This window comes from Grampus griseus (assembly GCF_964374135.1).
Source record: "Grampus griseus genome assembly, chromosome: 14".
NCBI lineage: Eukaryota > Metazoa > Chordata > Mammalia > Artiodactyla > Delphinidae > Grampus > Grampus griseus.
In genome coordinates, this window is record NC_139008.1 from 38,755,776 (window position 1) to 38,783,617 (window position 27,842).

A 27,842-nucleotide genomic window follows, 5' to 3' on the forward strand; every position below is an offset into this window, starting at 1 on the left:
CCCGTCACCGCCCTTCCCCAGGTGTCGAGAGGAGTTGCCCGCAGCCATCGAGAAGCACGTGACACGCGACAAGCTGGAGCAGTTGCTGGCGTGGAAACTGGCGGTGAGGAGCTTCCCACGTGGGGGACGGAGCCTTCCGGGGCGGGACGTAGCGCCGTGGGCGTGGCTTCATCCTGGGGGCGGGCCCTCGCGCCTGGGGGCGGGGCCCCTAGCGAGATCCACCAGCCGTGACCCCAGACCCGCCTGGACCACCGAGGGGCCACTTTCGGCCGCGCCTGCAGCAGCTCTTGACCACCAACTCCCCGGAGCTGGTGGTGCAGCGCTCGGCCGCCGCCTTCTGTCTCCTGCCAGACGTGAACGCAGCGGTCACGGAATTGTGCGCCCTCCGGGGCGTGGGCCCGGCTATCACCTCGCGTTAGTAGGGAGAGCTGGGCGTCCCCCCGGCGAGGTCGTGGGCGGAACCTGGCGTGTTAGTGGCCTTATCTGTGAAATGGCCAGATACGTGACACCGAGAGTTGTTGGGAATGGCAGCCCCACGTCGAGGTGGGGCTGAGTGCTGTCCATTTACTTCCCACGGCAGTCCTGGCTGCCAGAGCTCTCGAGGTAGCAGCCTTCATGTCTGAAGAGGCAGTGGCCGCAGTGCCCGGTCTGCCAGCCTTGCAGTACACCCTGAAGCACTACCTGCTCTACCTGGGCCGGGTGCAGGAGGGTGCCACAGCCCTGAGCCAACGTGCAATCTGTTGGCGGCCAGAGAGGGCATCCAGGACTCTGGTCAGGGTGATGTGCAGAGTTATCCAGCAGGGTAGGGTGACTGGTGCCCCTGAGCCCCAGACTCCCTCTGCCCCACCCCAGGCAGTGCCTCAGGCTGTGGACTCCTCACCGTGTGGAGACAGCACTGTGGATCTGGGCTGTAGGGCAGAAGCTGTGCCCTGACCTGCTGCCTGACCTCGGTCCCAGCCTGGCCACCCTTGAGGACACCAGGCCAGCCAAGAACCACAGGACCCAGGCCTACTGACTTGGCTGTGGCCCAGGGCTTGCACACCTACCCTGTGATCTCAGGGCACAAGTCTTTGGACAGGGGGCTGGCTGCTGTAGGAGCTCAATAAATGCTTGCTGAACTCAAACCTGACTATGAGGCCCATGACTCTCCCCAGGGGCTCCCATCTCCCATACAGAGACACCTCATGCTGGGTACAGAAAAGCAAGGGGGAAGCCCAGGCTGCTGTTTGTGTGGAGGGAAGGGCCCTCACAGTTTGATCAGTGAGTTGGGGGGAGACCAGCCCAGCCCGCAGTGCCCAGTACAGCCACCTGGTGCTGTGTAAAATATTTATTCATTCTCCAAAAAGGCTCAGACTGCAAGTCTCATGGGAGAGGCCAGGGCAGGGTCTCCTCTGGGGCCACCCTTGGGGACCTCCACCACTCAGCCCAGTCCATCAGTCCTATTCCTCCAGGCCTGGGAGGGGGTGGCCAGGGCTGGTGTAAGGCTTGGCCTGCAGTCAGTGGGCCACAGGGGCCACCTGCACCCACCAGGAAGAAGCAGCCTCAAGACATACATTCACAGAGGACGAACATGCAGGCCTCCCTAGTGGCTGGCCCACGGATGCTGCGCCCTGGCTGGTGTGGCCCTGGGAACTCTTGTCAGGGTGGCGGGGGAATGTGGGCACCCAGCAGGTCGTAGGCAAAGATGTTCCAGAAGATGGCGAAGAGCAGGAAGGTGCCATAGGCAAGCAGCACCACCCACCAGCCACACTGGTCTCGCAGGCGTTCCTCATAGCTGCGCAGGATGGTCAGGCCCATGCTGACACCCACCACCGCGCCCGCCAGGTGTGCCATGAAGCTGGGCTGTGGGCCCGAGGCAGGCAGTGGCGGGGAGAAGCGCAGCCACACGGCCCGGCCCACCTCGGAGCTCACTACAGAGGGAGGCAGCAGGTGAGAGGCACCCTAGCCATAGGCTGAGGCCCCTCCACCCTGGCTCCCTACTTACTGCACACCAGGGCCAGCACCATCCTCAGCAGCTTGTAGGGACATCTCATCCCCGCCCAGTTCTGATGGGGTGTGAATAAAAAAGGCTGTGAGGGAGGCCTTATGGGCCCCTCCCCGCACCCCGCCGCAGGGGCTGCCCCGTTACCATGACGACATTGGCCAGGTGTGCAGAGCACAGGGCGTAGACCCCGCCGGAGCCCCCCACCACAGGGGCCCGCATGTCAGTAATGGAGACGGTCAGGGAGCCTGTGTGAGCAAGGGGAGAGCCGTGAGGGTGAGGCCCACCAGTGAGGTGGCCAGGGCGCACACACCTGCCTCACCTGCCAGCACACCAGCCAGGTAGAGCAGGCTGATGCGGAGCAGGCCATGCACCATCTCCAGGGGCACCCCGATCATCAGCTGCAGGAGTGCGTTGAACCCCAGCTGCTCCAGCCTGGCCATATGGGGCAAATAGGTGTGAAGGGTGGGGTCCGCCAGGGGGCTACTAGCCCCCTGCCCCCACCTCGAGAGGCTGAGCCCTCCCGATCCAATCCGAGGGGTGCCAGAGGTGGGCCCACTCACCCAACGTGCATGAACATGTAGGTGAGAAAGCGCCAGGCCCGAGCACGGTGGCCGGGGTGGTATACCAGGGGGCTTTTCATGTACTCAGGGTGGTAGGTCTGCAGCACCCACTTGTTGAGACGGGCCCCGTAGCACAGGAACACGATGATCTGGGAGGGACAAGTGTTGGGGCCAGGCAAGACCAAGGATAAGGGAGGCTCCCGGGGTGGTGGGTGGTGGACGGGCAGGCCCACCTGGGCGAGGGTGACCGAAGCCATAAACACAGGGGGTGGGCAGCTGCGGTGCCGGTAGAAGTACCAGTGGCGGTCCACCTCTCGGGGCAGGATCTCGTAGGCCACGTAGCGCACGAACCGCTTGTAGACACCCAGTCCTGGCTCGTCCAGCAGCCCGTCCTGGGGCAGTGCCCGCTGTCCATTGGCGATGGCCCGCTTGAAGCTGCTTGAGCGCTTGCTGCTGATCTGGGGGGCGGGGCCTAGGCATAGGCCACGATACTCCCCCCATGGCCGCTCCTCCTGAGTGGTCCACCCAGCTTGTCACAGGGTCTGAAGCCCTGCCCCATGGCTATAGCCCTCCCCAATGGGAAAGGCAGGGAGGAGGGGCCGCCTGCCCAACCCACGCCAGCCAGGGCACTGCGCCCATACCCCAGCTGCCCACCCACTGTGGCACTGACCAGGTCCACCAGCTCCTGGTAGCAGACCTGGCCCCGCTCGTTGCTCTGGGCCAGGGCCACCAGCATGTCCAGTTTGGCCGGGTCCAGGGGCAGCTCATGGCGGTGCACCAGGCCAGCGAAGGTGTCCGCACCGATGAAGCCAGTGTTTTCAGGGTCCAGCTGCTGGGGTCGGGGAGCCAGCGGCCAAGGTCTGAGGGTGGGCCGGGCCCCAGGACCACAGGGCTGAGCCACGTCAGGCGGGAGAGGCAGGCTCCGAGCACCCTGGGTCCAGGCCCCTGTGCCCACATGGTCCCAGGAGCTAGCTGTAGGCACCAGTACCTAGGTCCCCGGCCTCTAGCTCCGCTAGCTCTCCAGCCGTCTCCCCACCTCATTTCTGCCTTGCCCATCCTGAAAGGGTAGGGCCAAGGTCTGAGGGCAATCACCAACCCTTTTGCCCCTCCCCAAGCGCCCTAGTCTGGCTCGGTCTCGTGCAGGGGACCAAGGTCGTGCAGGGAAGGGGCTGTGCTGAGGGTCTCAGAGCTCCGTCCCCCCGGCCCACCCAAGGGCGGGGGGCCGGCAACGGGGGCGGTGCCGGCGCCCCCCACCTCTCCACGCACCTGCTCCTGGATAAGCTGCAGCAGCGAGCTCCTGTCCATAGAGCCAGGCCGGGCCGGGGGCCGGGGGCCGGGGGCCGGGGTCGGCGGCCGCGGCCGGGAGGGGCTTCTCTGCGGACTACTCCGCTCCGCCCCTGCCCTCCGGCTCCGCCCACTCCGCTCGGCGCCGCGTCACGGAGCCGCCCGCCCCCGCCGCACACGCCGCCGCTGCCAGCCCAGCCACTCGCGGTCAGGACACGCGCGCGACCCGCACACGGACGTGCCAGGCAAGAACTGCGCGGGGCGCTTGGCTCCAGTGCCGGCGCCCCCGCCCCGCCCCGGGCTGCAGCTGTTCGTCCCGCGGGGCAGCAGCCGGGAAACTGAGTCACGCGCGGCACGCAAGCCCCTTCTGCGCCCACCCTTTTGCCCCGGTCTGGGCCTCAGCGCCGATGCCACCTCCTCGGGGAAGGCTTCAGGGAACAACCCATTGCTGGGGACTCCCCCCACCGGGCTCCCTGAAGGCACCTCCCTCCCTGGCAGACATGCTTGCCCGTCCCGGCAACAGCGGCTCCACGGCCCCAGCGGCGAGCGCTGAAGCCAACTGGGCAACTAGCAGGGTTGAGGGAGGTCCCTGCAGCAGGCCTTGCTCAGTGGGTGGGGACCAACACAACTTGGGCTGAAGGTTCCTGACTACTCCTGTGGCCACAGTGCTAAACTGACCCATGGACATGGGGGTGGGGAGAGCCCCCCAGTGGACAAGACCGCAGCTGGGATGGAGAGGAGCCCTACTTCCCAGGGAGAACAGGTAGACCCCCTACAATAAGGAAGGTGACAGGCTGTGGTAATGTATAACCATAGCAACCCCTGACAGCACCGCTCAGAATGCCTGTGCAGCTGAGCCTCAGGACAGATGCAGCAGCTAGAAGTAGCATCCTGCCCTGCCCAGCTTTAGTAAGAACTGCACCAGGGGTCCTCAGGTCACTGGAACTGGGGGGCCAGCGGGATGGTTGAAACAACTTAAGGGTGTGACCCCCAGCCCCTGTTGGGTCAGGCCTAAGCATCCCCTGCCGAGGAGGCACCTCCCCCGCCTCTAGAAACAGCTTGTCAGGGCTGGGGGAGGGGCCCTGGCCTAAAGGCCTGTCTTGCAAAGAATGACTAATTACAGGAAGTAGAGGGGGTACTTGTCTGGCCAAGGTCCTCCACCCAAGCACACCACATACTGCCTCTGCTCCACGCCCAGAATGCACGCCAGAGTGAGCACCTAAACTCCAAGCTGAGCCCCCTCCTCAGCCCAAGAAAGGTTCTCTGTCCCCTTGTCCTTAGGCTGGAGCTCTGGCTGTCTCCTGCCCAGTGGGAGGGGCAGAGGCCTCTGGGTGGGGTGTGAGAAACAGGGCAGCTCCCCCAGACCAGGGCCACCTCGCACACCAGGACATTTCAGCACATCCCCAAACCCCAGATCCTCAGCACACCTCAGCCAACCTGACAGGATGCTGAGGCTTGGGTAGTGACTACACCTGGCTGTGGGGAGGGGTCACATCAGGGGGGTCCTGAGGTATCAGGCCCCCTCCAGCCTCACTCTCAGGCCAGCATGGACCTCAATGGACCTGAAGGCCCTGAGGCTGCGGCTGGGCCATAATTGGTCCTTATCCTGGCCTGAGACCTCAGGATGGTGACCCAGAGAGGAGGCGGGGGGGTCAGGAGTAACATTCCCAGCCCACACCCAGACCAAAGACACGTTTTAGTTAATTCAAGAAGTCATCCTCAGAAAGCAGGACCCAATATGTAAAAGACACAAGTGAAGTTTAATCAGGAAACCCAATCTCATACGTCTTCTGTGAGAGGCACAGCCCTGGACCTGTCTTCAGATTGGGGGGTGGGGGCGCGCACAATGGTCCAGCCATTTCTTGCCTCCACGCCCCTGCCTTTGGCCCAAAGCTCTGCCCTCTTACCCCCTTCATACCCTCTGGCGACATGGGACCAGGAAGGAGGAGTGGAGCCCTGAGAATTCGGGTCTGGGGTCACTGACTTCCTCACCCACACCTCCCGGTCCCTCCAACACATGATGCCGACAGAAGAGGGTCATGCCCGGCACCTGCAGCAAGGCCGGACACAGGCTGCTGGGAGCCAGGGCCACCCTCGGGGCTGAGGCAGGGGTGGGGCAGCAGGTGGACTGTCCTCAGGAGGAAAGTTGAGAGGGTCTCCATCCCCCACCAAGCAAGTGGCCCCACACCAGCACCCTGAGATCAGACTGTGGGGTCTGGGACCTCATCGGCTCTTCACCAAGACCCTGTAGAGTGAGAAGCTGAGAACGGCAGCAACGGCAGCCCCGACGGCCCCCAGCGCCACCCGGAGCCAGAAGGAGGTGGCGTGCAGCTCCCCGTGGACAAGGTGTCTGCAGGAGAGAGGGGAGTCTTGCTGCTGTAACCCCATCTCCGTCTCCTACAAAGTCCCAGAGCCCCACTCAGCTGCTTTGTGTCAGTGCCCAGCACGGCAGTACCCCCAGACTAGAGGGCAGCCTGTCAGGCCAGGCCCCGAGGGCCCCGCCTGAGCATCGGCACAGGCACCAAGGCCCACCCTGCAACCTTGACTGACTCCAGTCCTGACACCACAGCTGTGCCACTCTCCTGGGACAGGGAGGGGTCTCCCACACAGGGGCTTCGATCCTGGTACCCACGGGAAGGCGGCCATTGTGGCGAGCCGGGTGAAGATGGCCGCGCGGGGCTCGGCTGGGCCGGCACAAGAGAACAGGGCGGGGGCGGGCAGCCGGTGCCTACGGCAGAACTCAGTTGGAGACAGACCAGGCAGCAAGACGCCTTCGGGCAAGTCAGCCTTGGAGGAGACGAAGAGGCAGGGGGTCTGCCTGTCCATGTAGTGGCGCTGCAGGGGGAGGGGCCATGTGAGTGTGCTGGGGGACACCTGCCCACAGCTCTGCTATGCAGCAGGGCCCCCAGGGTGGGCGGGACCTTGCCTTGTAGACACTGGCGCACAGCGAGAAGGACCTGGGGTGGCTGCTGTCAAACATCAAGCAGGCGATGTCACAGGTGGCGTCGGCCGAGGCGGTCAGGAGGCTGTCTGCACCCACCTCACACAGCTGAACAGAAAGGGTGGCCTCAGAGGGGCACAGGCTAGGTCTCCCAGGGCCGCGTTGGGCGGCTCCCTCAGCGTGCACGCTCTAGGCCTACCCTGGGGACCCCGCACTCACGATCAGGTACTTCTCCTGCCCGTTGACCTGCACGGTGTCGATGGTGTAGGCAGAGGACTCCCCGGCAGGCTCCCCAGCATCCTGGTGCAGAGGAGGGACGCCCCTGAAGCTCACTGCTTGGACTCTTTCCAGAACCCCTGCCCCCCAGGTCCACGCACGGCACACATGGACACTCACCCCCAGGCCATGGCCAAGGAAAGCCTGCAGGAAGGAGGACTTGCCCACTCCGCGGGCCCCTACCACCTTGCACAAGAAAACGTTTCTCTGCGTTTGTCCCTTCTCCTGGTCCAGCCTCTTCTCCCGGGTGACTGTGGGCAGGGAGCAAGGATGAACGTGAGGGAGGGGCTGCCAGGGAGGCACTGGCTGGGGGCCGGTGTGGAAGCGGGCATCCACCTGTGATGGCGTGGGCCTGGGAATCCTGCTCGCAGAGGGTGGGGAAGCCCAGGTAGCCAAGGTGCTCAAGACAGTGCTGGACGTCCAAGTAGGTCACCAGACTGGGGACGGGAGAAGTGGGGATGTGGTTACAGCAGGGCAGAGGGTGAGGCCATGTCTCAGTGGGTGAGGGCTGCACTTACGTCCACTGGCAGAGATACCCGTGCAGAGGCAACCGACCGGCCTCGGTGCGGACTGTGCGAGGGAGCTGGGGGCCCCAGGGAGCAGCAGGAAACACGCTGAAAAGGCTCTGCAGCTCTGCTGGCGAGAGGGCGCCATCTCGGTCCTGCGGGCAGAGGAGCTGCGGTGACATGTGCGGGTGGGAGGCCAAGGGGGTCTCAGTGGGGCCCAGCGCCCTCACCTGGTCATGCTTCTCGAACATCCTCTGCACAAACTGGTAGCCGCGGTGGTTGAGCTCGGTGCTGCATCCGGGGGGCACATGGAGCCTGCGGGTGCCGGGATGGGGGTGGGGCTGTGCACACCTCCTTGTGCTCCGCAGGGCACCTCCTCCGAACACAGGCCATCCAGGCAAGCAGAGAGTCCCCCCGCCAGGGAGAGACGCCCCGATGGCCCCCAGGACAGGGTCCAGGAGCCCCAGGCCCCATCCGACACAGATGGGAGGCGAGCCCTGAGCCCAAACGCCACTCACGGTGGGCAGAGGTAGTTGGCCGTCAGCTCAAGCGAGTCGCCATAGCCAAAGCGCCTCAGGATGGTCCACGTGGTCTCGTGGCGGCCTCGCTGGATGAAGAGCGTGTTCAAGAAAAGGAAGCCTGCTCAGGAGAAGCAGAAAAGGGAGTAACACCAGGCACAGCCCGGCCCTGCCCCACACCCCACGCCCGATGTAGGCAGGGTGTCGGGCCTCACCGTCCAGGGTCAGCCGGTCATCCCGCACGCCTCCTGCCACATTCTTGCTCACCACCACCTTCACATCCTCCAGGGCCTGCGGGGCAAGAGGGTGCCCGAAGCAGGACATCTGCTTCCGAGAGAAAGTCGCCGTTAGTCAGCCAGCTGCCCTCTCCATCCGTCACAAGGGCAGCCAAGGCGTGGGGTGTGGCTGCAGCTGGGAGGGTGGGTACCGCCAGGAGACAGAAGGGGGCGCACCTGGAAAGCATTAAGCTCCTGGTCACTGAGCACCTGGTCCATGTCCTGGTCTGAGAGCCTGAAGATGCGTGTAAGGGCCTGGGCGCACTCGGGCATCAGCTGTGGGGACAGCGGCTCAGCACCCCCACCACTCCCTCCTGCTCGCCCTCCCCACCGGTGCCTTCAGCCCACCTGCTTGGCCTCAGGGTCATAGAGGGGGGCCGTGGGGTGTAGCACGGCCTTCTGTGCGTAGTAGAACAGCTCTGAGATGTTTTTCAGGTTCTTCGCCGAGCACTGGGACACGTGGGAACAGACTCAGAGGGGGAGGCAGGCAGGCCCCCTGTCCTCGCCTCTGCAGTCCTGGCACCCCCGGGGCCCTGTCTGCTCACCTCCACACAGGTCTCGATCTCAGGGAACTGGCTCATGATGGGCAGCACAGCCTCCATGGAGCCCCCCGGCCGCAGGTCCGACTTGTTGCCCACCAGGATAATGGGGACCCTGGGGGAGAGACCCACGGTCACCAGGGATCAGGGAGCTGGCGGGGCCCAGCCCCCCTCCCCGAGTCCTGCCTATTACCTGGGCCCCCTCTTGGTATCCCCATTCACCAGCGGGATCCATTTGGTTCGGATCTGAAAGGTAAGACCTGGCCATGAGAATGGAGGCCTGCCCGGCCCACAGCTCCCATGTGGAACTCTCACTTGGCTCGAGGAGAGACGGGGGAGACTGAGGGCCACTGAGAGCCAAAGTCACGGCCACTGGCAACAAGACCAGTGGGGAAGAGCAGCGGGCAGGTAGGACCTCATCTGATCCTAGCAGTTCCCAAACACCCACAAAGGGCCTGAGACCAGCAACTCCTCCTGCAGGCCTAAGAGATTCAGACGCAAGGCCATCCACGCTCTCGGCGGGAGACAGGATCATGGGAACTCGGGGGGAGCTTTGGGGGCCGTGGCCAGGATGGCTCCGTGAAGCTCCCCAGTGGGGCCAGCCACGGGTGCAAGTTGCCCAGAACCCGAGTCAACTGAGCATCCGCCTGTGGTGTGTGCAGAGAACAGGTTGATGACCAGGCTCGGCGCCAGTGACAGAAAGCTAGGATGGACAGAGAGTTCCCTTGCTCACCTTCTCAATAGTGGCCTCCTCAGACACGTCATACACCACGCACACCACGTTTGCCTGTTGGGGGCAGGGAGAGGGACTGTATGGTGGGATCTGAAGCTCCCTGCTCCACTCACAAGCTGGACAGCACAGGGCTCAGAGACTGGGGAGCCCACCCTTCCAGCTGCTCCCAGGCCAAGTCACTGGCTGTTGGCTAGGCACACCTCAGGCCAGCTCTTCCCTACCCACTTCTGCTGCAGATGCCAGGCCCCAATACTGCAGCTCTGGTCAACGAGTCCCCTGAGGGCTCAGGACACAGCCACCCTTAAACTTGACTCCCCAGCCCCAGCCTCAGCCCTTCGCTCCCTGGTCACTACAGGCAACAGCAGACAGAGGACAACAGCACAAGGTAGGGGATGATGGCAACACAGTGGCTGCGGCCTGTACCCTTGCCCAGTGGCACCCCCAGGACACAGCAGATGCTGCAGGGGCAGCACCCCTACCAGGAGCTTGGTCCAAGCACAGGTCTTCCTGTGCAGAGGAGAGCAGAGAGCTAGCTGTGCAGCCCACAGCCCTGGTCATGACACCCGGTGCAGCCCAGAGGCCCAGGACAGTGGGCTGGACTAAGGAGTGGGGAATGGGGGTGCTGGGCACAGAGTTGCCCAAGGGATCACTTTCAAGGACTTGGAGACTGCTCCCCAAGGTCCACCAGAAGAGGGAAGGCTAGGCACGGAGAGCTGTGGGCTGGCCAACCACGCATGCAAGAGGAAGGAATGGGCCTTCCTCCTGGCTCCCAGCAGAGTGCATCACAGGGACCCCAAAGACACTCAGTGCTAACAGGTCACAACAGAATTAGCGAGGCTGCAGACATTCTGGGCACCTTAATCCAATCCCTCAGAGGCTGAAGCCGATCAAGCCAGGGCAGCCATATCCCCAAGGCCTGAGCCCTGCACTCCCTTCCCCAGGACCCACCGTACCTTGTGAATCTCGTCCTGAAGCTCCTCGACTGTCTGCTCAGCCTCTGGGTGGAAAAAGAGACCCTACTGCAGACCTGCCGGAGATGCCCGCTCCTGGGCGCAACCGCGGGCGGGCGGGCGGCCCCTCTACCTGAGTAATCCACGATGTGGGTGGGCACCTTCTCTGGGGTGACGTCCGCGGGAATGGTGATCTCTTCTGCCCGGGGAGGGACCTGGGGCAGACGCGGCCGTGAGGACAGCCGGGAAGGGCGGAGGGCGGCGGCGCCCGGACCTGGGCCCTTCTTGGGCGCGGGGGCGCGCTCGGCCTTACCTCCTCGGGAAACTCCTCGCCCACCAGCGACAAGATCAGCGACGTCTTCCCCACCTGGGCTGCGCGGGGCGGCGCGGTCAGCGCGGCGGCCAAGGTCGCGGCGCCTCTCCTCACCCCGGCCCCAAGATCCCCGACCAGGCTCGACCCCCGCCTGACCCAGGCCCAGGCGCCTACATACCCTCGCCAAGCAGCAGGATGCGCACGTCCCGCTTCATGCTGGCCGCCGGGAGCTGCAGTCCGACCCCAGTGCAGGCCCGGCCCCCGCCCACGACCCCGACCCGCGCTGTAGCTGCGCCCGCACTTCCGGCCCCCGCCCGCGCAGCCTCCCTAGCGAGGCGGGCGGGCCAGACCGGCCTAGCTGCCCGGCGGCGCCACCGCGTGGGCACGCCGGGCACTGCCAGCGCCGCGCCGGCCAGGGGGGCGGGGCCTTTGCCCAGTGCCGCCCCGCCCCCGCAGCTCATGCAGGGGTCAGGATCCCTGGCAGGGAGCAGGAGGTCTGGAGGTTGGGCAGAAACTGAGCTCAGGCAGTCTGGAGTGACCAGGAGACAATGCCTCAGTGCAACACCCACATTTATTTGAACTGTACAAGGTAGAAACAAAAGCCCAAAGGAAAAGAAGCAATAAGCACTTCATACATGTTCAAGGTCTTGATGATTTGCACACACTCCTGGGCAGCCGGGTGTGGAGGGGTGAGGCCCACCCAGCCATCCTGGCCCAGCACAAGGCCCCCGGCCAACCCAGCTTCTCAGCTGAGCCTCTGCCCAGGCCAGGTGCCCAGCTGACCAGAAGGGCAACACCTGACCCCACACTCCCCACTGGGGGTCAGTGGCCTGTGACTTCCCACACCAGTATCTCATTGTGGGCCGCCGTGAAGAGCAGCCGAGCAGATGGGGCAAACCTGCACAGCTGCACCGAGTCATCATGGCCAGCAAAGTCCTGCACGGCCCCCGACGCACAGTCCACCAGCCTCAGCACACGCTCTGCTGGGGGACAGCATCGGGTGGGCTGGGACAGTTAGGGTGCTGTGGGCCCTGTGCCTGTGTCTGTATAGTTCCAGGACCCAGGGTTCCTCCAACCCACCCTGGCTCTGTCTCCAGCTGGGGCCAGTGCCTCATTGGGGGAACCTGGCCCCCCACCCCCCTCATTTCCTGACCCTACCCGAAAGACTCCCCTGGAGCAGGTGTCCTCACCCCACTTTCAGGGACGAGGGGTACGGCTCAGTGTGGGGGCACAGGTGTACCCACTGGGCCTCACTCAAGACACCAGCACTCACCAGAGAAGCCAATGGCCATAAGGTGGGCCCCAGGGGACAGGCTCATGGACACAGCAAAGAAAGGCAGTGGGATCTTCTTCATCACCTGCAGACAGCAAGCGTGAGGCACTGGGCGGGGGTTCCCGTGGCCCCGAGACCTGTCCCTCCCCAGCCCCGGGTCCCTCAGGCTCCCAGAACCACATGGAGGGGTGCATGTGCCTGCTTCTGGCAGAGGCTGTAGAAGACGACCTCATGGTGCACGCTGAGGCCCGCACACACCAGCAGCGCCTCATCCCAGGGGCAGAAGGCGGCGAGGGAGGGTGGCGGGCAGCTGGGAACCTGTGGAGGGCACAGCACATTGTGGCAGGGTGGGGGGGCACCCCGCCCGCAGGGCCACCGGGACTCTTACCTCCGTGAGGGCGGGCGCTGGGAAGCTCAGCCAGTCCACGAGCTCACAGCGGTCCTGCAGCCAGTTGGAGGCCCAAACGCTGACCTGCTGGTCCCCGCTGGCAGCCAGCCACAGGTCCACACCCTCTGCCCCGAAGTCTCCATACTGGGGACATAAAGGCTGGTAGGTGCCGTCTGCCCTGCTCTCCCATCCCCTTCCCTGCCAGCACCCTCGGCTCAGGCCAGGCCCTGCAGGCTCACAAGGCTACTTCACCTCTCTTCTCGTGCTCTGGATGGTGCAGATCGGGGCTCCCCGATGGTCATTCAGCACACGGAAGGTCATCCCCGTGCGAGGGCGACTCACAGCCACGAGCCCATCCCTGTCTCCGGAGAGGATGGTCTGACCTGGGCGAGGCAGAGACCAAGCTGTTACTCGTGAGCCCCTAGCCCTCAGCCCAAAGGTGTGACCTGGGCCAGGCAGAAGCCGTGCTGTCACCGTGAGCCCGGCCTCACCATCAGCAGAGAAGGCGATGGCCGTCAGTGCAGCCGAGTGGGGATGCATCTTGAGCTCCATCGCTATGAGGGGGATGCTGAAGAGCCGCAGCGTGCCGTCACTGTAGCCCGCTGCCACCCACTGCTGCTCTGGGCGTTCGCAGGATGGGGAGCTCCAAGACAGGCAGAGGCAGCTCTGGGGACCCACGGTAGGAAAACATTAGCACTCCCCTGGGGAGAGGGGAAGGGGCCCAGGCCCAAGGCCACAGACAGACACCAAGGCTGGACGGAGGACGAGGCTGCCGGAGTCCCGGGCGTGCACCCCAGCCCCAGGCGCCCCCCAAGTACCTGGCTGAGCACCTGGAACTGGATCAGCAGCTCCATGCTGGCCACGCTCCACACCCTCACGCTCCCATCGTCACTGCACGTGGCACAGTGGGACTCGCTGGGGCTGAAGACCACCTCGTTCACCTGTGAGGAGTCACCACCCTACCTGAGGCCCATGGCCCTCGAGCAGAGAGGAAACACAGCATGGCCAGGTCATTCATGAGAGCATCCATCTCCCCCTTGAGCCTACCTGGCCCCGGCCCACCATGTGGCACAAAGAAACTGTCCTGACCTCCCTCCCTCCCAAGTGTCCCCACACTAGACCTGGGTGGAATCCAAATTGCAAGAAGCCCACCAGTCAGTTGAACTTGACCATCCACTTGCTAGGACATCACAGAAGGAACTGTCCTGACAGAACCTAGAACACGGGACTCCCAGGGGGGCCACTCCTGGGCCTCATCACAGCAGGGGGGGTGGGGCTGAGATTGTCATGTGTGTGTGTGTCATGTGTATCAAGGGAGAAAGCAGTTGTATGATTACACAGAGTCAGGATCTCTGGTGTAAAAAAAAGGAGACAGAAAAAAAAATTAAAATAAAAATTAAAAAATTAAAAAAAGGAGACAGGCCGTGCACCAATGAGGTAAAACAAAATATCCGAGTCCTGAATGTGAATTTCAAGCATTAAGTATAAACTCCTGATGCATTTTATCTTAGAAAAATAATAATTTAGGTCTGTTTGGCTGAGAAGTGATGGGCCCCTCTGGGCCTCAGACCATGACCTCTAAGCCCATTTCCCACTGGAGGGGCCCACAGGCTCTGGAACAGCCAAGTCCGGTCTTGGGCGGAGCTGCAGAGGGAGAGGCTGGAGCACCTGTGGTCCACAGAAGAGGGGGATCACCAGTGACCACCAGCTCAGGTCAAGAACTCAGCACCCTTGAGCTCATGCCCTGGTGGGTGGATAAACTCATCCTATCTGTACCACAGAAGCATATTTAGCAGTAAATAGGAGTGAAGCACTGACACTCGCTACAACTCAGATGGACCTTGAAAACACGATGCTCAGTAAGAGAAGCAGATAGAAAGCACCACAGAGTGTGTTTCTGTTCACAGGGACCATCCAGAACAGGCAAACCGACAGAGACAGAGTCGGTGAGCGCCTGCCAGGGGCTGGGTGGTGAGTGTTTAATGGCTGGGGGGTTTCCTTCTGGGATGAAAGTGACTGCGGTGTTGCACAGTTCTGCAAATGTTTCAAAATCCATTGATGTTACATGGGTGTGTGGCCCACAGATTATACCTCGACATAAAGCCATTACCAAAGAAAAAGGAAACATGTAACCCTCACTACCTCACACAAGAGTTTCTTTGTTGGCTACTGTTACGCCTGAACAAATGAACGTAGAATTTTTTTAAAAAGACTCAGGAGCCAACTTGAAGACCCTGCCACCAGCCAAAGCCAGGACTCCACGAGCATCAAGAGAAAGTGACGGTGGGGAAGCCAGACCCACATTTCCACCCACCAGCCCTTAATAGCTCTCAGAAAGTAACACATTGACTGCTGCTGGGGGGCCTGGTCCATGAGGGAGACACTCATCTACCTGTGCCCTGTCCCAGCCCCGGGAAACCTGAGAGCTCTCGAGGCCACTTCCCTTCTGAAAGAACGAGGGATCTGACTACTGCCACCTGCAACTCCTGCCGCCAGACAAGGGCATCACTGGTGGGAGACACAACACTCCCAGAAGGAAGTAACGTTGGGACTGGCTGGCCCTGACTAGACCCTGGCCCGGCTTCCAGACCCCTCGGACCCCAGGGAAGCATGTCCAACAACGGTGGTGAAAGACTCCAGGGTGGATGACCAGTTTTCTTCAACACGTAAATTACAAGAGAATAAAGTGGCGGAAAAGAGGAAGGGTCAAGAAGGCCACAGGGCCTGGGGCTGCTGCACGTGGACACGGCATGGACCCCATGCCCACGGGGAGGGGCGCGTGGTTCCAGGGGTGCAGCTGGTCCTGGGAACGCCTGGACACTCGCAGCTGCGCTTGGGCTGGGAGCACCCAGGGGGGCGGGGACGGAGGGAGTGCACGGCAGCTGCCCGGCTTGTGCGGGCTGGGATCCCCTCAGAAATCCTCGGCGGCAAGCCGGTGGCCCAGCGGCCTCACCTTGCTCTGGTGGCCGCTGACGAGGCGGGTGCTTGTGCCCTCAGCCCAGCTGACGTACCAGAGCGTGCCCGCCGTGGTGCCCACCACACCCATGTCCATGCTTTCGTGGAAGACTGCACTCACGACGGCCCCGTCAAGGGTCAGCTCACGCTCCATAAACACAGAGCTAGACCTGGAGGAGCAGGGGGTCAAAGGGGTGGCAGCAGCGAGAGCCGAGGGAGCCAGGTGGTTTGGCCCACAGGCCCTGGCCTTGCCCGAGCATGTCCCCTGGGGGACGGGCCCAGCTGGCAACAGAGTGCCAGCTCCCAGACACACTGTAGATGCTCACCTGGCCCCGGAGCCCTTGCACCTCAGCTCTGGTACGGCCCCCACGGCCCATAGGCGCAGCCGCCTGGTGTTGCTGCCACTGACCAGACGCGCGCCCGAGCACAGCAGCACTCCTGGGGGACAGGAGATGCCGTGAGCCACGCCCCCAGATGCCTGGGACTCAAGACGGTGTCCACCGCCCCAGCACTGGGACTCCCAGGGAGAACCGAGCCCCAAGCTGTCAAGGGCCACGGAGGCTCCGTCAGACACCCACCGATCTCACCGTCGTCCGCCTCCCAGGCCAGGAAGCAGCAGCTGGCACACATGTCCCAAACACACACCTGGCCAGCATTGGAGCCGCAGTAGAGCAGGGGTGTGGTCCCGTAGCAGAGCGAGGTCAGCTCCCACCCCCCCACCTCCTCAGGGATGGGCTCTCGGTGGACCTGGAGGGACACGAGCACAGTGTGGGTCAGCGATGCCCTGGGGTCCAGCCAGACCCCATCCTCCAAAGCCTCCTCTGAACCCTGGCACCTGGAGGCTGACATCGCCCCCACGCTGCTGCAGAAGCCACAGGGTGACGGCACCCTGGCCCACGCAGGCGAGCTCGCCAGCGTCCCAGGGGTTGAAGGCCATGCCGTATACTGGCTCTGGGAGGCACGTGGAGGACATAAGCTCGTAGGTGGCCATGCTCCACAGGGCCAGGGTGCGGTCGCCATAGTCCCCTGGGGGAGATGCAGAGTGACCACGTCAGCTGCCCAGGGTTCCCAGGACAGGCAGGGGAGTCCAGAGACCACTGTCCTCCGCCCCCGCCCTGCTGACCCAGAGTGACGAGGAGTCTGTCGTCTGGTGAGAAAGCCAGGGCCTGAACAGCAGTGTCGTGGTGAGAAAGGAGCTGCCGACAGGAGCCCCCTGGCACGTCCCAGACACGGATCTGGCAGCGGGAGGCAGTGCTGCTTCGGCCTGAGGCAGAGGCCAGCACCTGGCGGGCAGGCAGGTGGGTGGTCAGCAGGGAGGGTGCAGTCCACGGGCCCGTTCCCGCTCTGTGTAAAGGGCTGCTCTGGAAGCGAGAGCCAGCTGCACGCAGTTCAAGGAGCCAAGCTCCGAGGCACACCTTGGCCCTGGGCATTCAAGGCAGGCTGCAGGACAGGCACCTGGGCATCGTGGCTGAGGGCCAGCGTGGAGATCTCCTCAGGGTGGCCAAGCCAGTGCTGCTGGACACCAGAGTGCAGGTCCTCCACCACCACCAGGCAACCACACGTGTAGGCGAAGAAGCCTGTGGGCAGGGAGGAAGCGCCCGCCCCGTCAGCCCCACAGCCCCAGGCACTCGTGCCCACACCCCCCAACCCCACCCCAAGGAGAACTCCTGCTCACAGCAGGAAGTGCCACCAGGAGGACACGCCCGTCCTGCAGCCCAAACCACCTGCGGGCCCCTCCATGGGGCCTGGCCTAGGGGTGGACAGAACTGAGCCCACCCTGCAGCGTCTGGGCCATGGCCCCCACCTGTGTCTGGCCTCCAGACCAGGTTGGCGCGCCCGTTCCCGTTGTAACCCATGACGGCCTTCAGGTGCAGCCGCTCATCGCCGACAGCAGGGAAGGAGAGGCCCTGTGAGGAAGTGGACCCAGGACGCTGGCACCGGCCCACCTGGCCCAGGCCCCCAACCTCAAGCTCTGCCCATCAGGCCGGGCGTGGGACTGAGCCTTGGGAGATGCATGCTCCTGGGAGGAGGCAAACGGCAGGTACGTGGGCACCAAAGTCTGCACGCGGTGGCCAGCGGGGCTGGGAGCCTGGCATGCAGCATGCAGACAGGGAGGCAGGAGGAGGAGACGGGGAGGCGCCTGCCAGGGGGGAAGTGAAGGGGAGCCAGGACCATGGAGTGAAGTGAGTGTGTGGGCTTAGCAGGACACGCCTAGGTCCAGTCACTGCGTGACAGTGAGAACCTAAACCAGTCCGGTGAGAGCATGGGGCTCAGGGCAGAGGGGTGACGCGTGGGGCAAGTGCCAGCAAGGCCTGGGCTGCTGTCAGCTCTGGGAGCTGCCCCAGGGAAACCCTAGGGAGCCTGTGTCTACCAGGGAGCAGGAGTACCCCAGACACCACAGGGCCATGCCACCTGGACCCCTGGGCTTCCAGGATATCCACTGGTGGCAGGGCCTATGAGGATGCCCCACCCAGCCAACCTTGGGCAGCAGGGAGGCCTTGTAGCGAGCTGTGAAATGCCGATAGGAGTCCGGGCGAGTGGGGGGTTGGGCCCTGGCTCTTCCAGTGCTGCAGGCACCTGTCAGGGAAGGGAATGAGGCTGTGAACCCCCAGGGACCACACAGTGACCCTCCTTGCAGGCACCCTGCCCTGGCTGGTCAGACGCTTGGGTTCAAAGGGTACAGATGAGCCACGTCCCATCACCCACCTCGCCCAGCAGGGGCCTTGGGCTCTCCATTTGTCCTGTAGGTGACCATCCCTTGTCTGCCAGGGGCAGCCAGGTCTGTCCTTAGGCCACCTGGAGTCCACGTGGTACATGCACCTGGGCCCTGGTCCAGTTATGAGTGACCCTGCCCCACCCTGCTGCCCCTCCCCTGCTTACTGGGCCAACCACGGGGGTTGGGAGGCCTGCCAAGGTCCCAGGGGCCCCCCATGGCCCCCCAGGCCCCATCACCGGCCCTGCCAGCCTCCTTCTGCACCAGCACAGGTGGGCTTGAGGCCTGGCGGAGATCCTCAGGGCCACGGCTCTCATCTGACATGGAGAAAGCGCCTGAGGAGGGTGGGGAGACAGTGAGACGAGGGAGCAGAGCACCCCCATGCCCTTGCCCCTCCCCCAGGCCAGGAGCAACAAAGCATGTCAGGATGGGAGCCAGGAACACATCCCCTCCAGGCCCTCCTAGGACCCCTGCCCTCACCATCATGGTCCTTGGGGGGCCTGGCACAGATGTCCAGCCAGGGCGGGGACGCCTGGGATGGCATGGGCACCTGCTGCCGGGGAAGCCCATTGGCCCCGGACACCATGTCCTCCAGCTGTCTTGTACCCAGGCCTGAGGACGGAAGGAGCTCGGCTGAGCTCAGGGCCTGGGGAGGGCAGAGCAGGAGGCGTGCCCAGCCCCTCACGCCCAACCAGCTCTGCATCGGGACCCTCAGGAAAAGAACAGTGCTGTGCACCCACAGCGGTTACAGCGCCAGCACCAGACATCACCATGGAGACTGCCAGTGTGGTGGGACCACTCACCAGCTTCGCAGGTTGTGGGGGCCCCGGGAGAGGCTTGGACACTGCAGAGGTGACAAGAGAGATGGTCGGGTGGGGCGAAGGGGTGCAGAGGAAGGCCTGGCAGATGCATGTCGAGGGCAGGAACTTGCCTTCCTGGAGGGGACTTCTCAGAGGGCGCCAAAACGTCCCATAGAAAGATGGCGTCTCCCACACTAAGGAGCTGCTGCTGGTCGGGGGTGAAAGCCACGGCCCGCACAGGTTCTGAGTGGCCGATGTACACCTGAGGGCAGCAGTGTGGCAATATAGAGACCACTGAGGCACAACTAGAGACACCTGGCCACCAGACTGCAGACTGACCAAGAGGACCTCGTGCAGTATCAGGCCCCAGCAGGCACGGGGTAACTTCAGGGACTGTCCTCCACCCTCCTTCTTACCCGCTGTGCGCCCGCCCAGGGCACACACCTGGCAGCCAGGGCCAGCCTGTGCTGAGTAGTCCCACACCTTGATGGCCCGGTCAGCGGCTGTGAGCAGAAAACGGCCATCCCCGCTGAGAGCTAGGACAGAGCAGGCCGCAGGGGGGACACAGGACAGCTGGGAGAGAGAGGGATTGCTGAGGGAAAAAGTCAGAGCACACAGGACCACCAGTTGGGGAGCCCCCTTCTCACAGAACACAACCTCTAGGGAGCAGCAAGCAGCCCAGGGCCTCCCCTCCTCTGGGCACTGCGGGCAGCAAGGCCGGAGCCGGGAAGGCGGGGGAGGCCAGGCCACCAGCCGCAGTCTTGGGCTCACCTCCCGGACCAAGCGGCCCGACGTGGCATCTAGCACTGCAACCATGTTAGAGGACGTGGACACCAGCAAGTGGCCAGGGGGTGCAGGGCCAAAGCAGACGGCCACAGCTGAGTCCAGGCAGCTGCCAGCCAGGTCCAGAGTCCTGATGTCAACCCTCAGCAGCTGAGGGAGAGCAGCAAGTGTCCTCACCATGACCTCCGGCCAGAGCTCGAGCCCCCAGAGCTGGGGCCCGGGCCGTGGGCGGCCTTGGGCACCCATCCGGCAGGCTGCCCACAGCTCACATGTCCTCTGTGCCATGAGGGGCGCAGGGCCCAGGTCCTTTCTGAAATGAGCATGGCCTCCCACCCAGGGAAACACGCAGCTGCCAGGGTCAGGGTGCCCACAGGGTCTGTGGGCCAAACTGGCGTGACTCCACCCTCACTGCACACAGGGAGGGTTCCAGTTGACTCACCTCATCCAGTGAGGCTGTGTCCATGACAGTCACTGTGTACTTGGAGGGACCCACAAAGGCCAGCAGGTGGCTGTCCCCACTGACCACCAGGGCACTGGGGCTCGGGCAAGCCTCCTGGCACACCACATTAGCTGCCGGCATATGGGGACAGGCAGTCAGCTGGGTCAGGGTAGGGGTGGGGCACCAGAACAGACACTGGTCAGAGACCTACTGTTGCGGGCTGGGGAGGGCAGATCCCACAGCAGCCAGCCCATGGGGCCTAGATGTGAGAGCACCAAGACACCAGTGGGCACCACGGACTGCCAGGAAATCTGGGGGTTCTCCGAGTGACCACCAAGTGACCATCTGGCTGGCCCGAGTTACAGTGGCCATGGGAGGGGGCTGACTCCCCTGCTGGCCTGGTGCTCAGGCTTCAGGTACTCACTTCCTCCTGGGGAAGGGTGGGCACAGACTCTCACTGACCTTCAATCTCGGGGGGCTGGTGAGTCCTAAAACCACACTTGGCTCTGGGGGTCTCAGTAGTGCGACTGTAGAACGCAGTACCACAGTCGGGGGCGACACGTACCCCCACCCCCGCAGGGACCTGACCAGGGGATGGCTGGGAGGCCAGAGTGGGGCTGGGGCTGGGCCTGGGGGCCTGACCTGTCACACGAAGGATGCGGCACTGGGGCGCGCTGCTATGGTACTGGGCCAGGGAGCCCCGAGAGCAGGAGCTGAACAGGAGGCTGCCGTCGGGGCTGGCGGCCAGGCCGGTGATGGCTCCGCGGTGACACCTGCACACACGAGACGCCGTTGCCTTGCCCCTGAGCTGCACCGTCCCAGACCTCCTGCAGAATCCCGGAGGGGCAGCAGAGGGCGGGGCTTCCAGTAGACGGCCCTCCCCCACACTACCCGATCTCCCACACTCCCCAGGGGACCCACAAACCACTGGAGCTTCCACCTCGATCGTCTGTGGGGCCAGAGCCGGCTGACCACCCACCTGTGCTCCACTAGGACCTCGGTGGTCTCCAGGCTGAAGGAACGGACGGCCCCGCTGCTAAAGCCACAGAAGAAGGTGGGCTGGGTAGGATGGAAGGCAACAGCACACGGGGCCTCCTCCGGAGACGCGAAGTCATACAGCTGGAGGACAGGGCCATGTGAGGGCGGACAGGCTGGGGCAACCAGCTGGCCACAAGGCCCGAGAGCCAGTCTCTCTCCAAGTGCCTTGAACCTTCAGGCCCCAAACACAGGCAGAAGAACTCAGGGCCCCACCCACCGGGCCTCAGTATGGCCTGCGGCCCTCCAGTCCCTCCCTCCTGGCTGGCTTCCCTCCGGCCACACCCCACCTGCTGCAAGGTCGCTAGGTCCCAGATGCGGACAGTGTGGTCCTGGGACACAGTGGCCAGCTGTCCCCGGCTGCTCTCAGTGGCAAGGGCCAGCACCGGGGCGGCGTGGGAGCGCACCAGCACGCTGTACTCCCGGGACAGGATGTCCAGGAAACCCAGGTGGCCCGAGGAGGTGGTGGACAGCACACGCAGGCCGTCAGGGCTGACGCAGACGGAGCTGATGGGGCCCTCATGCTCTGCAGGCAGGGTGGGTTGGTGATCGCCCAGGCCTGTAGTGGGGTGGGCCTGGAACCTGGGCCAACTGGGGCAGGCTGACCATATCCATGCTGTGCCTGTGCCCAGCTCCTCTGCCCAGGACACTGAGAAATGCGCTTCCCTGCTGCCTGGAGCCCCATCTCCCTGTGAGCTACAACAGGTGCCTCCCCTGTGACCACCCACCCCTGGGCTCAGCAATGGTGGGCCCCAGCTCAGGACACAGCCCCTTGGAGCCCCATGACTGCCGTCCAGCCCGGGGACACGGCCCTCCTGCGGCAACCCTGGTGGCAAGGTGATGTCGAGGCCCCACCTGCCTCCAAGAGCACAGAAGAGAAGTCCAGGGGCCAGAGGCGCAGGTAGCCGTCCTCGGAGCCCATGGCACACTTGGCCTGGGAGATGCTGAGGCTGCTGATGGCGATGCCGGGGCCTGGGTAGGGGGAGGCACGGTCAGCCCAAAGCGTCAGGGCCGCTCCTCCCAACACAGCAGGGCCCACCTACCTGAACTGAAGGTTTGCTTCTGTGGGAGGGGGCCACCAGGGGTCTGTGTAGGCAGGAGGCGGCGAGCGCACCGCACAGCCATGCGCTGGTGGTCAATCTCCAGGATGTGGCCGCTGCGGCTGCAGACGTAGCTGCCCAGAGAGGCAGAAGTAGCAAGTGAAGGCGGAGGGACTGAGAAGCGGGGCAAGGAATGGGCGGGCCCTGGCCATTAGGGGAGGGAGGGTGGGGCTCACAGTATATGGCTGTCCTGGGCCTGCCTGAAGGCCAGGTCAGTGAACTCCAGCGCGTGGTGCTCCCCCAGGTCCACAGGGCAGGAGCGCAGCCCCCCACCTCGCAGCCGCCACAGCCGCACGCTGCCCCGCCCGCACGATGCCATCCTGCGAGGGGTAGGAGGTGAGCCAGGGAGGAGGGGCCAGCTCACAACTCGCTGGTCCCAGCACGGAGGATGGGCAGGCGGGCAGCCAATCACCTGGTTTCATCGAAAAAGGCCACCTTGAATGCCTGGATATCAACGTCGCTGTGCACCTTCGTGAGGATGACGGCCTCTCCGCCTCGCCCCACCTGGGCCGTGCCCCACACCACCACAGTCTGCAACAAGTCCACGCTGAGCACCCACCACCCGCCTGGCCTCTCCCACAGAAGCAGGCGCGTTGGGCTGCAGGGGGTGGGAAAGTTGGCCCCTGCGGCCCGGAGGAACCTACATGTGCCCACCCGGGGTTTCCACAGACATATGTATGCAGAAAGGAGCAGGAGACACAACCACGAGTGGAGGAGAGACCCCGGGTGAAACACCCAACTTCAGAGATGCTGTCATGTTAAACACGCCCAGCTCAGGCGTGGGGGACTTGCCACTGAAGAGGGTGAGGCCGGTCGAGGCCGGTCAGTCAAAGGTCAGCTCCATCCACGAGGGAGTGAAACAGACACTCTAGCAAGTATGGCGCAGTGGTGCCCGGCGGGGCTGGGGGAGGCCTGCGGGGGACCCTTACTGCCTGCCTGCACCCCAGGATGGGCTGCCCCACCTCCCCCGGCCTGGCCTGCTTACCATCCGCCCGTGGCGGTCCTTGCCGACACCACAAAGCACCTCCCCACTGTCAGAGAAGCTGCAGATGGAGAGGTGGAGGTCAGTGTTGCAGGCGCAGCCCCCACCCCCCTCGGAGACCCTGCACCCACCTGAGGGAGCAGACGGTGTGGACTGGGCTTTGGAAGAGGGACAGGCACTCCCCGGTCTGGAAGTCCCAGAGACGCAGCATGCTGTGGGGCCGTGCCTGGGCTGAGGCCAGCAGGGAACCGCTCCCGTCCAGCGCCAGGGCAGAGACCTGGGGGGCAGCAGGGTGAGGGAGGGTGTGTGCCTGCAGAACAAGCCACCCCTGGGCCAGGGTGCCCACCTTGTCTGTGTGGCCAAGGAAAAGACGCTGCTGCCGGGTGTTGACACACAGGACGACGATGATCGCATGGCAAGGGTACACGACGGCGGCCCCATCCCGGGTCCACAGGGCCTGTGCACAGGGGCCGGAGGCTGAGGTCACAGGCTGGTCGGCTTCGTCCCCCCACCCCAGCACTCCGCCGAGCCCCACACACAGGAGTCAATGGGATGCATGTGCCAAAAGAACAGAAAGAGCTCGGGTGCACGTGCGCAAAGGCAGGGCTTCCTCTAAGCCCTGTCCGCAACACAAGAAACTTTGGGATTCAGGTGACAAAAGGCCAGAGAGCCCACAAAGACTCGGAGTTCGTGTCCTGGAAGGCCTGGCGAGCACACAGCCTCCTCTCCTGCTGCTGTTCCTGCAGGGTCCCACAAGTCTCGCCCATACCCGGCCCCACTCGGCTGGACAACACGCATCAAAGCTTTAAAGGGTGAGCAAGGGCTCTCAGGTCTCTGGAAGCTTGAGCGATCGGACCAGCACCGACCCGGCTGGTGTTCACGACACAAAGGGACGCCTGTGACGGGATGTCATCACGTCAAGGAAGCACCGAGCGTGTGAGGATGCGGGCAGGGCTGGGCGTCTGCAGCGGTGAAGGGACCCGACGCCTGGGGGAGCTCGGCTGCCCACACAGCCACCTCAAGGAAACACGGGGTGTGCCCACTGTCCCCTCTGTGTATCTGACACTTGCACGACCCAGCAAGAACAGAGTCGGACCCCTCACCCATTTGGTGCTGTGACCCCCAAAGCCGATGACCCCCTTGAGCCTCAGGACCGGATCCGGGAGGAAGCTCTGAAATAGGCAAACTCACAGTGAGACCCCGAAGTGGCGAGGCTCCTGTCCCACCAAGGCTGCCCCACCCAGAGCTGGTGCCTGCCTCCCAAGAAAGCCACCTGGTTCTAGTGCCTTCTGCCAGCTGCTCTATGGCAGGAAACCAGAATTCCAATCACATTGCTAGACCCTCCAGGTACCCCAGTCCTGCGCCTGCCTGGAGCCTAAGCCCGCCCCCCACCAAACCACTGGGGCTGGGGTCAGGGCACCAGCCCCCTCCTTACTCTTTGCTGAAAACGATTCTTGCCCAAAGCCACCTCCTGTTGGTTCTGCTTTCTGCCAGGAGACTAGATGGGAAGAGACCATCTGCCCCACGCATGTTCCCAGTGGACAGAGGCCCAGCAGCCCTCCACCCACACCTCGTCCACATCCCACCCCCCTCGGTGGCACAGTCCAGCCCCACCTTCCTTGGGAAAAGCACTCACCTCTTGTGGGGATGCATCCTCTGGGGCCGTGGGCTCCACAGTCGTCTGATGCACAGACACGTGAAGGCTGTCACTGGCCACGTGCTTGTCAGTGGCCTCCACCCAGGCCAAGGGCTCCTGGCTACGGCCACTGGGGCCACCCACACTAGAGACACTGACTTCTGGAAGGGGCCTGGGCACAGAGGGGGCCTGGCGGGACTTCGGGAGGACAAGTGCCTGTTAGCACCCTGTGGCCACCACCCTCAGCCCCATCTCCAAGGGCACAGGGCACTCACGGCTGTGGGGCCACGCTTCTGGACCATGAGGGCCAGGCTGTCCTGAACAGGCTTGCTGAAGGCCGCTGGGTGAGGAAGAAGCCGCAGCACAGGCCCCGCTAAGATTGCAATTGAGAAGAACCCACTGAGCAGAGTGCAGACAAGCCTGTGAGAACGTGGCCACAAGGCACTGGGCAGGGGTCAGCAGTGGGCCCTGACCTTGCCCACTATGCAGGAGGGAAGCCACAACAACAGCTGTAGCCTACCCTCCCGTGGGCCCCGGCACCCCTTCCCAGTTGGAAAGCTTGAAGCCACCCGGCACTCTAGTCGGAACCTCCCACACTGGGTCTGGGGCCTCGAGACAGCCTCCCCTCACCCTTGCAGGCATCATGCTGCTGCATTCACCTCCCCAGATGCAGCATCAGGCCCCCCTCTCCCGCCGAGCTCCATGGGCCCTTCAGGCCTGAAGCTGGGTCACCGCTGGTCCCACAGGCCCACCTGCCTCAGAAGGGGAACAGCTCTTCTGAACTGCCTCGCAGGGTGTTTTTGAGCTGTCGCTTGGAAACCTTGACGGGGTGGAAGGACAGTCAGCTTCCAGGGGCGGCCCTGCCGTCCCTCCACCCGGCCGCCCTCATGACAGGCAGAGCTGCTCACCGGATGTGGACATAGTGGTCATGCCAGCTCTCCCCTTTCGGCACCGGGAATGCCATTTCTCGAGGTATGGGGGTGATGGGCAGTTTTGCACACCGGGCTTCAGCGACAGTGACAGCTACGAAGAGCAGAGTCCAAGGAAGCCCACCCAGCTCCCTCTCCCAGCCCAGACAAGACAACACCAGGTGCCAGCCAGCAGGGCACTGCCTGGCCACCAGCCCAGCCACCCTCTCCCCCAGTGGCTGCCTTGGGAGCTGGGAGGCTCAAAGATGGTACAGCATGGGCATTTTCACCAAGTGCCAGGGAGGGTGTGGAGGCCAGCACACAGGGAGTTAGAGCAGGTGGGCTGCAGGCTAAGCACACCTTTAGCCCTCACCGGGATCGAAGCACAGGTCGCTGGTGTAGAGGTTCCTGACCAGCAGGCTAGCACACAGCCTGATGCTCTTGAGGTGACTGTACCGTCGGTTCAGGTAGACCAGCAGAATGTCGTGCAGGTCGAGCTGCAGGCAGGTCCAGCGGGCACCAGGAGAGCCCACACCTGCCAGGTGCGCAGGACAGGAGCAAAGGTCAGAGCCTACCCTCACCAACTGGCCCACAGCACTCTCTGTCCTCGGCCTGTCCCCACTCTCATGGCCACAGCCACATGCCCCTCCACCCAGGCTGTCCCTGGCCTGCCTCCCCGCTGAGCCTTCTGGCTGCCTGCCTCTCCCAGACCATCTGTGACCCGTTCACACCTTATCTGCATGTTACCTTTCCTGGGTGTCCCAGTCTCACAGATGAAAGGGAACTGAAGCCATGTGGCTGTGGACTTGAACTCCTTGAAGAAGTTGGAGAATGACACTCGGATGACCTGGCTGCCCTGTGGGCATACAGCATGGGCGTGAGGAGAGGAGACTGCAGCATGAGTGCAGGGCCCCCACCGGCAGCTCCCGCTCTCCAGCTTGTAACCTCGGTACACAGGTCCAGGTGAATGACGAAATGCTTGGCGGGCAGGGGCCGAAAGAGCACGTACAGGTAGCGTCCGGTCAGCCCCAGGGACTGGGTGCTGGTTTTGGGGAGCTGGATGTAATTGCCTGCAGAGACAGGGCCCCGCACGCGGTACACCGTGCACTTGAGGGTCTTGTCCTGCAGAGAGACACGGGAGGCATGGCGTCCCGCTCAGCCCCACGGAGCGCCAGGAGGGCGGCAGCAAAGCGGCCCAGGAGACAGAGGAGAAGCCGCCGCTCCTGCTACCAGGTGCCCCGGCCCACTTACCGTCACGACGGCCACGTCGCCCTCTTTAGAGGACCGCTTCCACTCGTCCACCTTGAAGTGTCTGAAGACGTTGAGGAACGGCTGCTGCCACACTGGGGGACACGGGGGCGTGAGGTGCCAGACCCACCGCGGGTCTAGGGAGGGGGCCGGGGCAGGGTCTGCGCGCTCCCCAGCTGTGACAGCCAGCGCAGCGCGCGGACTGGGCTCCGGGCGAATCTCAACACCAACCCGTCCGCGGCGGCGCCGGATCTCGGGCCCCAGACCCCGGCGCCCGGCCCCGGGCCCCGAGCCCCCGGCCCTCCCGCCGCGCGCCGCTACCTCCGGCCATGGCGCCGCCGCTCGCGCTTCCCGCCTCGGCCACCGCGCGCTCCACGCAGAGCACGCAGTGCGCGCCTAGCAACGGCCGCCCGGCAACGACGCCACTTCCGCCGTTACGGCGGCAGGGCACGTGATCGCGCTTCAGGGTCGGGGCCTGACACGTGACCGCGCGACGGGGCGGGGCCTGGTGAGTGACCGCGCTGGTGGTCTGGACCCCCACCTCACCAGCTGTTTCTCGGGGCGCCCCCAAACCTTGCCCGACCACTTCCTCTTCTCTGCTGTCGTGCACCGGGGCATAAGGAGCCTCCGCCCCCAGGCCTCTGCGGCCACTCCCAAGCTGGGACCCCCTGGGGGTACTCTAGCGCCACCAGCTGTGGGATCC

The 27,842-nt window shown here is 64.1% G+C and overlaps 3 protein-coding genes across 7 annotated transcripts; all 3 read right to left on the reverse strand.

Annotated features, from left to right (window-relative positions):
* Window positions 1–1,638: 1,638 nt before the first annotated feature.
* RHBDL1 (rhomboid like 1) lies at window positions 1,639–3,849 on the reverse strand (the record flags this gene model as incomplete). 2 transcript variants are annotated; one of them, XM_082670824.1, is made up of 8 exons in its annotated part: window positions 1,639–1,910; window positions 1,985–2,045; window positions 2,129–2,229; window positions 2,304–2,416; window positions 2,545–2,693; window positions 2,778–3,002; window positions 3,215–3,376; window positions 3,811–3,849. In XM_082670824.1, the coding sequence occupies 8 exons, from the start codon at window positions 3,847–3,849 to the stop codon at window positions 1,639–1,641; spliced, it is 1,122 nt and encodes a 373-aa protein (XP_082526950.1). The 2 variants fall into 2 exon arrangements, with proteins under 2 accessions (XP_082526950.1, XP_082526951.1); XM_082670825.1 differs by lacking the exon at window positions 2,778–3,002.
* Window positions 3,850–5,569: 1,720 nt separating this feature from the next.
* On the reverse strand, window positions 5,570–11,181 carry RHOT2 (ras homolog family member T2). Of its 4 annotated transcripts, none has more exons than XM_082670974.1 (19): window positions 11,058–11,181; window positions 10,880–10,938; window positions 10,700–10,781; window positions 10,570–10,613; window positions 9,617–9,670; window positions 9,077–9,129; window positions 8,890–8,998; window positions 8,693–8,794; window positions 8,522–8,620; window positions 8,285–8,393; window positions 8,070–8,190; window positions 7,782–7,866; window positions 7,564–7,706; window positions 7,382–7,482; window positions 7,166–7,296; window positions 6,989–7,069; window positions 6,755–6,877; window positions 6,461–6,663; window positions 5,570–6,178 (listed from the first exon to the last, which is right to left on the reverse strand). In XM_082670974.1, exons 1-19 carry the CDS (start codon window positions 11,092–11,094, stop codon window positions 6,052–6,054), a joined length of 1,863 nt encoding a protein of 620 aa, XP_082527100.1. In that variant the 5' UTR covers window positions 11,095–11,181; the 3' UTR covers window positions 5,570–6,051. The 4 variants fall into 4 exon arrangements, with proteins under 4 accessions (XP_082527100.1, XP_082527101.1, XP_082527099.1 ...); XM_082670975.1 differs by having other exon boundaries at window positions 6,750–6,877; XM_082670973.1 differs by having other exon boundaries at window positions 6,989–7,296.
* Window positions 11,182–11,559: 378 nt separating this feature from the next.
* On the reverse strand, window positions 11,560–27,757 carry WDR90 (WD repeat domain 90; the record flags this gene model as incomplete). Its single annotated transcript, XM_082670703.1, has 44 exons — window positions 11,560–11,862; window positions 12,153–12,237; window positions 12,351–12,470; window positions 12,541–12,684; window positions 12,793–12,923; window positions 13,032–13,206; window positions 13,359–13,481; window positions 15,494–15,665; window positions 15,822–15,933; window positions 16,074–16,242; window positions 16,331–16,521; window positions 16,619–16,778; window positions 16,951–17,072; window positions 17,300–17,402; window positions 17,975–18,072; window positions 18,202–18,291; window positions 18,376–18,543; window positions 18,689–18,936; window positions 19,140–19,313; window positions 19,451–19,581; window positions 19,780–19,941; window positions 20,231–20,361; window positions 20,873–21,003; window positions 21,210–21,349; window positions 21,556–21,791; window positions 22,121–22,237; window positions 22,309–22,439; window positions 22,542–22,685; window positions 22,778–22,896; window positions 23,351–23,408; window positions 23,479–23,624; window positions 23,694–23,804; window positions 24,451–24,519; window positions 24,783–24,845; window positions 24,984–25,181; window positions 25,259–25,356; window positions 25,736–25,803; window positions 25,892–26,006; window positions 26,265–26,426; window positions 26,639–26,747; window positions 26,837–27,013; window positions 27,143–27,234; window positions 27,461–27,644; window positions 27,686–27,757. 44 exons carry the CDS (start codon window positions 27,755–27,757, stop codon window positions 11,702–11,704), a joined length of 5,910 nt encoding a protein of 1,969 aa, XP_082526829.1. The 3' UTR covers window positions 11,560–11,701.
* Window positions 27,758–27,842: the final 85 nt, after the last annotated feature.